The sequence below is a fragment of the Notamacropus eugenii genome, chromosome 2 (genome assembly GCF_028372415.1).
Source record: "Notamacropus eugenii isolate mMacEug1 chromosome 2, mMacEug1.pri_v2, whole genome shotgun sequence".
Lineage (NCBI taxonomy): Eukaryota > Metazoa > Chordata > Mammalia > Diprotodontia > Macropodidae > Notamacropus > Notamacropus eugenii.
This window is the reverse complement of record NC_092873.1, coordinates 320,237,776-320,250,176: the sequence shown is the minus strand read 5'-3', so window position 1 is coordinate 320,250,176 and position 12,401 is coordinate 320,237,776. Positions and strand designations below refer to the sequence as shown.

At 36.0% G+C, this 12,401-nt stretch overlaps 1 protein-coding gene across 3 annotated transcripts in view; it reads left to right on the top strand.

The window, feature by feature from the left end:
• Positions 1-12,401, top strand: part of CYTH1 (cytohesin 1) — a 168,580-nt gene that overhangs the window by 70,887 nt on the left and 85,292 nt on the right. For 2 of the 3 annotated variants that reach the window (XM_072645185.1, XM_072645188.1), the window contains exon 1: positions 10,413-10,637. The exons of the other annotated variant lie outside the window; for it this stretch is intronic. In XM_072645185.1, coding sequence (XP_072501286.1) covers positions 10,610-10,637 — 28 coding nt within the window. In that variant the 5' untranslated portion in view covers positions 10,413-10,609. Of the gene's footprint in view, positions 1-10,412; positions 10,638-12,401 lie in introns of those variants that run through there. 3 annotated transcript variants of the gene reach the window in all.

Sequence of the window (12,401 nt, the reverse complement as noted above, 5' to 3'; positions counted from 1 at the left end):
CTAGAACTATATCAAGTGGTGTGGAAATAGGCATCCTTGAATTATTCCTGTATTTTTCCTCCTTGCAGATAATGCTCACTTCTAGTTTTAAATACTTTTTTTTTATCATATTAGGAAAAGATCTCTCCATGCTGGTTCAGCCATAGTTGAGTATTGTCCTTTGTCAAAGAAATTTTCTGCATCTAATAAAATAATCACGGGATTTTTGATACTTTTGTTTTCTTAATGTTAAATCATCCTGACATTCCTGGTGTAAAGCCAACATGATCTTTCCGAATTGTTATTTTTTTTAGTATAAATTTCTGTAGTTTTATTGCCACAATTTTATTAAAATTTTAGAATTGACATTCATTAATGATGTATATCCCTGGTTAGATATTGGGATTATATTTGTCTTACAATAGGAGTTTGAGTGCTTTTTTTCTCTCAATTTTTGAGAATAATTTTGTATTATACATGCTAATTGTTCTTTAAAAGTTTTATGCAATTATTCTTTAAATCTATTTGGATCACAGAATTTTTCCTTTGTTCTTTTGTTGCTGGTTCAGTTTCCTTTTCTGAGATTGGATTATATGACATTTCTTTGATATTCTGTTAATTTTTGGATTTTTTATTTTTGTAGGTATTCATTTATTTTGTTTGAGTTCTGGTTTTTTTCAAGTGACTTATAACTAAGTGTAAAGGGTTCTATTATTTCTTTTTTTTATCACAATATGACTTTTTATGACAATAGCTTTATAACACAGTAGTAAAATCCCATTGAGGTATAACTGATTTTTTTTTTAGCTGCTGTGAGCTTTATCTCATCAGTTTTCTTGGTCCATACTTTTTCTATTCTTTCTAGATTTGTCATCAACACTTTGTATCATTTAGGATTCTCTTTGCTAAATGTATACTAATTCATTTTTATCAGTACAGGTATACCCCAAATAATGGGATTAATATGTTTTGTGAAAAGATGACAGCCAAAACATTATAGAAACCAATTAGTTCCATGGGAATATTATAAGTGGGCTATTGGCTTACCAGAAAAATTTCATGGCATCATAATAGTTTGATTAGTACAAAATCAATGTTGGTTGGGGTCATATTACATAGGTTTTGCCTAATTTTGAGGATCCAAGTGGAAGTTTTAACATCCTTGATTTTGTACCACATTACTTATAAAAATATGAACTAGTTTATATTAGAATGTGGTGTAAAGCTGTTGCCTCATCACTTAACCTTTCTGGATCTCACATTATCTTTAAAGTAAAAGGGGTTTGCTGGATGTTACAGAAAGTCCCTTTTAGCTCTAGATCTGTAATCCTTTATGAATCCTATTTTTGTTGTCAGTTTGCATTATTCTATTAGAATTCCTTCCTTTGGGAAGAAGATGTTGGATCATGATGTAATGAAACCAAATTTGAGAATGCAGTATACTGCCTGTAAAAGTACATACTTAAAGGAAAACAATAACAGTCTGATAAGCCTTAACAATACCAAAAGCATCAGGAGCCTAATTACATTAAAAATAAGTCACAAATAAAAATGTGGAAAGTGAAAATATAGTACAGAATCAAAAACTCTTGAAAGTGTAATCATCTGCTTCACACATTACTCCCACTGAAGTCATTAGTACTTAATTTAGTCCCTAGAGTCTTAACAATATGACTAAGTTTTTCATCTGCCTCAAATGGTCTTAACATTTATTACATTCAAGGTAATTTTGTCCTTTTTTTTTTAATTTCCCTTCCTTATAACATACGACATATCTTTCCCTTATGTCTTTGCCTTTTTTAGTTAATCAACCAATACAAGCATTTATTAAGCACTTTGCTATGTACAGGAATTGTGCTAAATAAAAGGCAAATATATAAAAAGTACAAATAAATAAGCAAAATCAGCTTCTGCCTTCGAAGAGTTATATTCTTTTTTTTAAAAATTAAACACATTTTCACATTGGTCATGTTGCACAGAAGAATTAAAACGAATGGGAGAAACCATGAGAAAAACAAAACAAAACATAACAAAAGAGAAAACCGTCTGTTTCATTCTGCATTCCGACTCCATAGTTCTTTTTCTGGCTGTGGAGGGCATTTTGCATCGAGTCCTTTGGAAATGTTTTAGGGCCTTGCATTGCTGTGAAAACAGGCCTCACACACTATGGCTGTTACTGTGTATAATGTTCTCCTGGTTCTGCTCATTTCACTCAGCATCAGTTCATATAAGTCTTTCAAGGTTTTTCTGAAGTTTGCCTGTTCGTCATTTCTTATAGCACAGTAGTATTCCATTATATTCACATATCACAACTTGTTCAGCCATTCCTCAGTTGATGAGCCTCCCCTTGATTTCTAGTTCTTGGCCACCACAAACAGAGCTCCTACAAATATTTTTGTACATGTGGGTTCTTTTCCCATTTTTATGATCTCTTTGGGATACAGCCCTAGAAGTGGTATTGCTGGATCAAAGGGTGTGCACATTTTTATAGCCCTTCAGGAATAGTTCCAAATTGCTCTCCAGAATGGTTGGATCAGCTCACAGCTCCTCCAACAATGAATTAGTGTTTCAACTTTCCCACATCTTTTCCAACATGTATCATTTTCCTGTTTTGTCATGTTAAAAGAGTTACATTCTGAGGGGAACACAACATATGTAAATCAATGCATCCAAGATAAATAGAGTAGATTGAAGGAAGATTTAGAGGGGAAGTTACTAGCAATTGTAGGGATTGGAAAAAGCTTTCTGGGAGAGGTGATGCTCCAGTTAAGTCTTAAAGAAAGCCTAGGATTCTAAGAGTTAGAGGTAAGGAGAGAGAACATTCAAAGTATGTGGTCAGTGTATGCAAAGACGTAAAGACAAGAGGTGAATACTGTCTATGAGTAATAGCAAGTGGGTTAGTATGACTAGACTATAGAGTTTATGGAAGCAGTAGGAGTGATGACATACTATACTTTAGTAACATCATTTTGGCACCTCAGTGGAGGAGAATGGATTGGAGTAGGGAGAGATTTGAGATGGCACGTCCACTTAGAAGGCTGTTGGATTATTTTAGGGAAGAGAAGATGAGGGCCCAAATTAGGGTGGTGCCTTTATGGATGGAGAGAAGGGGAACAAGATTTGACAACTAATGGGCTCTGTGAGAAGAATGAGAGAGAAGTGTTAAAGGTTACACTGCTATTTGAACCTAGAAGGAGGTAAGGTAAGTGAGGTAAGATGAGCTCTGTTTTGGTCATGTTGAATTGTTCAGGAATGAAGTTCAAAAGAGAAATTAGATTAATTTATAGATTGATAGATCTGGGAATCACTTTCATAAAGATGATAATTGAACTGATGGGAATTGATGAGCTCATCAAGTAAGATAATTTAAAGAGAAAAGTAAAGAGGGCCCAGGATAGACTCTTGCAGGACATCTGCATTTGTAGGTATACCATGGCTGAAGACACAGCAAAAGAGAGTCAGAAGGAGCAGCCAGATAGGTAGGGAGAAAACTAAGAGAGATCAGAATAAAACCCAGAGAAGAGAGAGTATCCAGAAGGAGTGGACAATAGTCTCAAATACTGTAGAGAGGTGAAGGAGGAGAATGATTGGGAAGAAACCAGTAGATTTGGCAGTTGGGAAATTATTGATAACTTCATCGAAAACAGCCTATTGAATGATGAGGTTGGAAGCTTGGTTGCAGAGGGTTTAGAAGAGAGCGAGAGGAGAGAAAATAGTTACTTATTGTGTGTAGATATGTCTTTTTCAAGAAATTTAGCAGAAAAGGAAAAAAAGAGATCCATTACTGTAGCTGATGGGCATGATAGGATAAAGCGGGTTTTTTTTTTTTAACCTGCAAGAGATATAGATGTTTGTAGGCAATAGAGAAGAAAACATTAAATAAAGAGAAACTGGATGTTGGTGGGGGCAATCTGCTAGAGAAGATAGGAGGGGACAGGATATATACAGAAGAACTGGCTTTGGAAAGGAGAAGGGCCATCTCATTATGAAAGACTGAAATGGAGGAGGAGATACTAGGGAATAAAGAAGTATGTTAAATAGGGAGGAGAGAAGAAGAAGGAGCTTTCAAAGAATAGTCTCAATTTCCCCTGTGAAGTATGAGGCAGTGTGTGAGGCATTAGAGTATCAGAATAGGCTTAAAGAGAAAGTGGAACGGGGGGGGGGGGGGGGGGAGAAGATTTGGAACAGCTCCTATGGTAGGTGAGAGAATCAATTAAGGAGGAGTCAGAGAATTCAATAATTCAATAGGCATTTATTAAGCACTTACTTTGTTCCAGGCACTGTGATAAGCTAGGGGACACAAGGAATGAAACAATCTCTACCTACAAGGAATTTACAGTTGAATAGGGGAGATAAGTATCTGTGTAACATAAAAATAAAATGATTAAATATAAATAAATGAAAAAGTGCTTAAACAGAAGGAATACCATCAGGAAAGAATCGAGGTCTCAGTTTCAAAAGGTGGAAGGAGGAGTAAAAGTAAGTGGTGTAAGATGAGAAGAAGTTTATTAATTATGGATCAGGCATTACATAGAACACGAGAGAAGAGACAGGAAAATCTAGACTTTGGGAGAGGTATGTTGAGATTGATGGGAATAAGAAGTGAACACCTGGGGTACACTTCCTCCTTGAAAAGAAAGGTTTATTCTTTGGCAACTGGAGGTGCAGTATCACAGTGCTGGGGAGAGTAGGAAAGAATGGGGACCTCATTTTTTAATGAATCTAGGCACAGTAAAAGTACTATCTCTGTTCCAGAATGACTAAGTTCAGTTTTTGCTAGATTTCAGCACAGCATTTTACTTTTCCATTCCCAGTGTTAGTGTGTTTTTGGAGACCTTTGTAAGTCCTCCCTGCAGCAGGCATGAGCAAGAAGTTGGGTGTTTCTGGATAGAATGTTGTGTCCTGGGTGCTGCTTGGGGCCAAATGTAGCATTAGTGTGACCTTCTAGGCTTCTAGTAGAGCAGTTAGAGATCGTTTCTCTCAACCTGATTTAAAAGTCTAGTGAGGAGATCGTTCAATGAAACAATAAATATTAAGTGCCCACTATGTGCCTGGTACTGTGCGAAACTCTGGGGATATAGAAAGAGGCAAAGACAGTTCCTGCCTTCAGTGAGCTTATAATTTAGTGGGGGAGGCAACATGCAAACAGATATATACAAAGCAAGCTAAATAGGAAATAACGAAAAGAGGAAAAACACCGGAATTAAGGGGAATTGGGGAAAGCTTCTCGAACTTTGAATGCCAAACAGACCATTTTGTATTTGCTCCCGGAGGCAATAAAAAGCCACTGGAGTCCTGTCTCACCTTGCCAGACCTTCAAGGACCTGGCTATGATATACAGTTTTGTTGCCAGTTCATGTGAATTTAGGTGTATTAGAGAGAAAGTTTACTTCAGATTCAGTGGTTTACAACCATAAAGTATTACATGAAGGAATGCTGGTGTAAAAAAAAAAAAATAGATTGTTTTTTTTTAAACGAATTTCAGCAATTCAGCACTTTGTAGATCCAAAAACACAAATAACTTGGGAAAGGACGCTATTCAACAAAACTCTCTGGGTGAACTAAAAAAGCCTTTTGGCAGAAATTAGATTTAGATCACCTTGCAACATATGCCACAATAAGCTCAAAATTGATAATGTGATCTCATCTCATAATGAAATATCACTCTGTCAGAAAATTAGAAGAGAATGAGATCAAGTGCCTTTAACAAATGTAATTTGGGGTTGGGAAATAGGGGTGGAGTTCTTAACTACACTATGGATAAAGTAGATCACGAAAGACAAAAAAATTTAGACTATATCAAATTGAAACTCTTTTGAGCATACCAAATTAATGTAGCTAGGATTAGAAGGGAGTTTTTAAATTGGGAAAATATCTTGGCATCAATTATTTCTGATGAGAATCTGGATTCTAAGATATTTAGAGAATTAGCACAAATATGTAGGAACACGCACCATTCCCCAGTAGATAATGCTTAAAGGATACAAACAGTTCCTCAGAATAATTACAGATTATTAACAAACATATGAAAGATTGCTCCAAAACATCAATAATACAAATGCAAATAAGAACAACTCTGAGGTTTTACCTTATATCTAGCAAATTGACAAAGGTGATAGAAAATGAGAATAGTCAGTGTGGGAGGGACTGGAAAGACAAACACTTTAATGCACCATTAATGGAATTGTGAATTGGCTCAACCATTCTGGACCACAATTGTTAATTATGCAAAAAGAATGACTAAACTGTCCATACACATTGACCCTGAGATCCCACTATACTTTTGTCCTATATACATAAAAATATTCAGAGCAGCACTATTTAATGACAAACAACAAGAAACAAAGTAGTCATTTTTTGATCAGGGAGTAGCTAAACAAGTTGTGGTAAGTGGGTGTAATTAAATGTTACTTATATGTTAAGAAAAGATGTATATGAAAAAAATGGAAAAGCATGGGGGAAACTTGTATAAGCTGATGCGTGTGTATTCTTTCTTCGTTGCCGAAGAAGACCAAATGCAGAGAGAAGAAAACAGAACCAAGAAAAGGATATGTATATTATGACAATAACAATATATGCTGAATAAACAGAAAAAGAAACAGTGTTGGTCTAAACCAGAGTTGGTCCTGGAAAAGAGTTGATAAGAAGGGACTATAAGTATAGAATATTGCATATGTTGTCAGACGTAGTGGATATGTTAATTAGTTTTTGCTGAACTACTTTTTCCCCCTTTAAAAACACATTTGTTATAAAGGAGGGCTTATTGGGTAGGACAGGGATGCAATATTGAGAAATGATTGTGACTTAAAAACAAAAGTTATCAACAAAAATAACAATTTTTTTTTACAAAGATAAGTTTCTGATTCAGTTTCCTAAATGAAATTCCAGCCAACTTTTGTTTCTTTTATTTAATTCTGGAACCATCTCATTGTCTCTCTACATTTTTTCTTCACAATAAATATAATGAGGGACTAACTCAATGAGTTATATATCCAATTCCATATGATAGTCTGGGCACAAAGCATTTTTCATCTACTTGGATTTTCTTCTGTGGTTTGTTAGGCTAAACTCTTTTGAATGAGTTATGGATCTTATTAGTGAGGCTTTGTAGTGCTCTGTGGCTTTATTTTATCAGTACAGTGTCATCCACAAACAAGAACAGCTGAAGACCTCATCACTTATTGTGAATTTTTTCTTCTATTTGAACATATGGATATCCTCTATGACTCTGGTGAGTATTTTTAGCAAGCATATCTCTTCAGCTTTATTTCTTGCCTGACATTAATAATCAGACATTATTGGACAGAGTTGTCTGTTTTTGCTTCTGTCAAGGAATCTTAGCATGTATATAAGATGAAACTTGTTGGGGGAGAAACTTAAAACTTTGGGAGACCCAGAGGGCAATAGAAAAAAAAATATGTGCATAATTTGATGTCAGCATATTACCAAAATTGACGAGTGCATAAGAAGTGGCATAAAAATCATCCAGGAAATATATGGTCAGAAAGGAGCAGTAGATAAGATATTGAGAACTGGACTGGTATCCTTTGTAATGTTACTAGGAAGGCTTCTACTAGATTCTGTGAGTAAAATCCACCCATATCATCAGAGGAGAATACCTGCATTTAAGAGGATATAGATTCACTGAAATATTAAAGTATAACTCCTAGAACCAGACTTATAGCTGGAAGAGAACTTAGGGCCATTTGCAACCTATCTGTGAAGCATACATTCTCTTGACAAAATTCTCAGTTGTAAATACCTCACCTCAGAGGTCTAGTAGATAGAAAGCCAGCTTGGGAGTCAGGAAGACAGGGGTTCAAAGACCTTACTCTGACCCATGCTGTGTTACCATGGGCAAGTCACTTTACCTCTCAGTGCCTGAGATCACTCTCTAAGACTATGAAATTGTAAACAAGTTGCTGATCTACATTGGTGGAGGAGTTCTCAGATGTACAATATATGTAAATATATTATATATATGTATGCTTCATAAACATTCTATTAGATCAACTTTTATCAAGCATTTAGGATATGCAAAAGATTATGCTGGGGATATGAAGATACCAGTGACACAGATTCTCTTCTCAAGGTACTTAAGATGTTATATGGGGACTAGGGTGATATCAGTAATGGAGATGTAAGAATGTGAAAAGTACAAAGGAATTTTTCAGGCAAAGTGATATGAAAAATTTGGAATCAATTGGATAGAGTTAGGGAAGTCTTCATCAAGGAGAAAGTACATGAATTGTAGCTTGAAGGGAAGGATGTATTTCAGCCTATGGAGATTAACTGGGGGGAGTAAGGGATCAGTAGAAGTCCATTTTGACCACAGGAGGTGGTACAAACAAAATCACCAAGATAAATTAATCAGGAATTTATTAATCAGCTCTTGTGTGCTAATCACTGTGCTAGGCACTAGAAGTACAAAGACAAACAGTCCCTGCCCACAAAGAACTTAACATTTAATTGGGGGAATCAGCATGTATGCATTTAAGGATATGTAAAATACTGTCAAGGTAATTTTTTGAGAGCAGGGGAAAGAGCAGCAGTTGGACTGGATTAGGAAAGGCTTTATATAGGGAGTGGTGTTTGAGCTAAACCATGAAGAAAGCCAGGGATTTCAGGAGGCAGAGGAGAGGAGGTAGTAGTGCCAGCATGCATATAGGAGTTGGAATGTCATGTGTGCAGAACAGCAAGGTCTATTTGGCAGGACCACAGAGCATGTGAAGGGGAACAGTGTTACAATAAGACTGGAAAGGAAGCTGGAATCAGGCCATCAAGGGCTTCAAATGCAAATAAAGGCATCTATATTTGATACCACAGTCGAGTCAGCAAACGTTTATTAAATGCCTCCTATGTGCCAGGCACTAAACCTAGAGGCATTAGAGAGCCACTGGAATTTACAGAATGGAGAGTGACATTGCCAAACTCACATCATATAAATATCACTATTGGCAGCTACATGGAGGATAGATAGGGAAAAGGATAAATCTGAATAAAACAGGAAGACTAATCAGGAAACCAAAGCAATAATTAAGAAAAAAAAAAGATAATGTTGGAAGGAAGAGAATGGGAAATCAATCCTTGTATGGCTGAGGGAGGCAGAATAGATATCTCTAGCCTCTTTCATCCCCACCCTTCTCCATAGGAGACTTTCATTCCTGGTATGAGGGGACGTAGGAAGTTGGGGCCAGAGGTCACTACTCTGCTCTCCTTAGAGAAGATGGAAGAAGTTCAGGTTGCTAAAGGAAAAGACTCTGGGAAGACATGAAAGGAGGAGGTAGTCCCTATTCCCAGCTTGCTACTCTAGAGACTTCAGGGAGTATTCCCTTTGGGTGAGATCCATAACCTTCTCTTAGTTGAACTGACTTACCCCCAATGAAAGTGAGAGAGTTCTGGCCCAGAAATATATCTATGTGCTTCCTTAAATAATGTTCATCTAAGAGATAGGTTCTATCTAACTTTTGATCGCTTTATCATTTCTGGAAGGAGGGGGACCCCAAACTTTGTATCCAAGACTTGACTACTTTTCCACTTAATACTAGTTCCACAATGAATACACGTAACAAATAAACCTATTTATCCAAATCGTGGCAAACAGAAATCAGAGAAGGTCTACATATAAGAATATATACCAGGCAGTACAGAATGAAAGAACTCTCTTATTGAGATCTCCCCCAAGGGGAATACTCCCCTGAATCTCTAGAGTAGTAACTCTAGAGTAGTAACCCACTTCACGGGATTGGACTCTTTCATCTTATTTCTCAAAGATGGAAGTCAGGAGCACCCAAAGGATGAATCCCTGAAGGTGGACTGGTAAAAGTCTTTGATGTCTTGCCAACACTGTCACGCCCCTTGAAAAAGATTGGGTTTTCATCTCCATCAATATGAGAGTCACATTGGACTTGATAGGGGTTGTACAAGAAAAAAGTTGCTGAGTAGGTACATTAGAAAAAGTGGCTTGATGATTAAGGAAGAACTCATCATGTTTGGCATTTTGCTTTAGATTTGTGTTTTGCGTGTTCATACCATCCATTTATTGAGCTTACTATATATGCAAGGTTTTGAACTTTAATTGGCTTGTAAAATCTTACCTATTTGACCTGTGATGTCATGAACTCTGACTAGTCATCCTCTTTTGAACTAAACTATAATCTAATTATGAGAAGACAGGGCTTTTTCCTGTTGTAATCTAAGAATTGGGGCTAAAGGATAAGAGAGCAGGCAATTCTAGTGGTTAAATCTGATTTGCTTGTGTTTGTGAAGAGAGTTGAACTGCTCTAACAATTTGTCACCCTGTTAGACAAACTCTAGGTGCTAAAAGAGTTAACTTTCTTTATAGGAAGGTACTTCAGCTTGACAGGAACTAGGTGGTGGTGATTCAACAGGGAATGACACTCCTTTTCTGGCTGTTTACTGATTGGCTCTGTGTATTTGTAGCTTTCAGTTCAGGAAGCAGCTCTGAGCTGTCTTAGTGGCTAGACAGATTTACAGGTATTTCTGGCCCACAAAATCTTACTTAGTTTGGAAAGCTTTCTCTTTGGTTACATTTTTTTTTTTACCAGAAGAAATCAATTGAGAGGAATAAACTTGACTGAGACCTTCATATTTTATCCAATTGGACAAAATGGTACTTAAAACAGAGGAAGAGGAAGGTGAGTTCAATATCATACTCAAAACTTAACTTCTATTATAGGACGGAAAATTTCTGTATGTATGTTGACTAATAATGTGAAGCTTGAAGACAGAATTACTAGGCCTTTTGCCTTTTTTGGGTGGGGTTGAGAATTAACCAGGCTACGGTTTCTTCTTACTGCAGGGTTTCCACGTGAAAGGAAAAAATATAGTATAGGGTTTGTTTCATTTATCTTCACCTCCTCTTTTAGAAAAAGGGTAAATTAGTTGTCCCTGTTAGCTGTTCCTTTTTCACAAGTGTATTATTACAAATCAAATGATTTTCTTTGAAGTTAAACTCTCAGTGCTCATACTACTTAATTAAGGGGATTAACTTTTTCTCAGAACCTTCAACTCCTTTTTCTAAATTGGCACTTGGTCAGAAATTATAGAGGTTATGAAGCTGGGCTGGATTAGTTTTTTGACCAAGGTCAAGAAAGTATTTATCAATCATAATGTTTTTGACATTAACAAGTTGGGATCCGGATATTCTGTGTTAGGACTAAAAATCACTGATATTTTTATTCATTAAACATGATGAAAAAAGTACCTAGTATTTTGGCCTTCTTTCTTCTTTTTACAAAATTACTTTCAGATTATTTTGAAGCCTGATAGGTAGATGTGATAGGATTACTTTTTCCACCCTCACAGTAAATAGTGAAATTATAAGTAATATAAAGATATTCCTGTAATTTTTGGATTCCAGTAGATTTTCTATGAAAAGTGTGTCTGAGAGACAGTGTGTTTAAAGTTATGTTTTGTTTTTATTAAAATGATGTTCATGGAACTTTGAGTAGGTAGTAGAGTTTTGATATTATAATTTATCTTTAAATTACAATCAAAATTAATTTACACTGGCTTGTGTGAAACAATATGTTTTATTTTGGGAGGAAGACTACATCTAACCTTATAGTCATATAGTGAAGTTTTGCAATTAGAGATGGAGGCTGTAATAAAAATGCCTTTCCTTTTTATGTTGTTCCATATCCAGGATAAGGTAAAGAAAACGTATGTTCTTGACCTGTGAATGGCAAACTCATTTGTTTTTTGGCTCATTCATTTAAAAAAATTTATCAAGAATACACTTTGTGCTAGGAACTGGGGAGGTACAAAACTTTGATTAGACGTTATGCCCATCCTTAAAGTTTATAGTTTAGTAGGGGGAATAAGACAAATTCAGATAACTAATACACAGTATTATATGGGTACATTAAATAGTTGCTGAACAAAATATTATATGAAGGGGAAGACTGTTACTGACAAGGGATCAGGGAAAGCTTCATGGACAAGTGACGTTTGAGTTGGGGTTTAATGAACATATAGGAATTTGAGAAGTAGGTGGAAACAGAAAGACATTTCAAGCAAAGGAAACAATGTGATCAGAGACACAGAGGCGTGATTGGAGGACTGAGTCTGCTTTGACTGAGCTATCAAGTACATGGAGGGGAATAACATGAAATAAGTCTGGAAAAGTAAGGTGACCCTTTTGAGGGTCATGAATGTTAGCCAAGAAGTTTCAATTTAACTTTATAGGCAGTTGAGAGTTTAGATTTTTAAAAATAAATTAAATATTTATTAACCAGGATGTGACATGGCCAGATCTAAGTACTTGGTATATAACAGTAACAGTATGAAACAGAAACAGTGTAGTAACAGTATGAAAAGGGATGCAGGAGGACCTGTGGTGGCTATTGTTAACAGCCCAAGTATATGGGTGTAATGGCTACTTCTGCTGCTGCTATTGC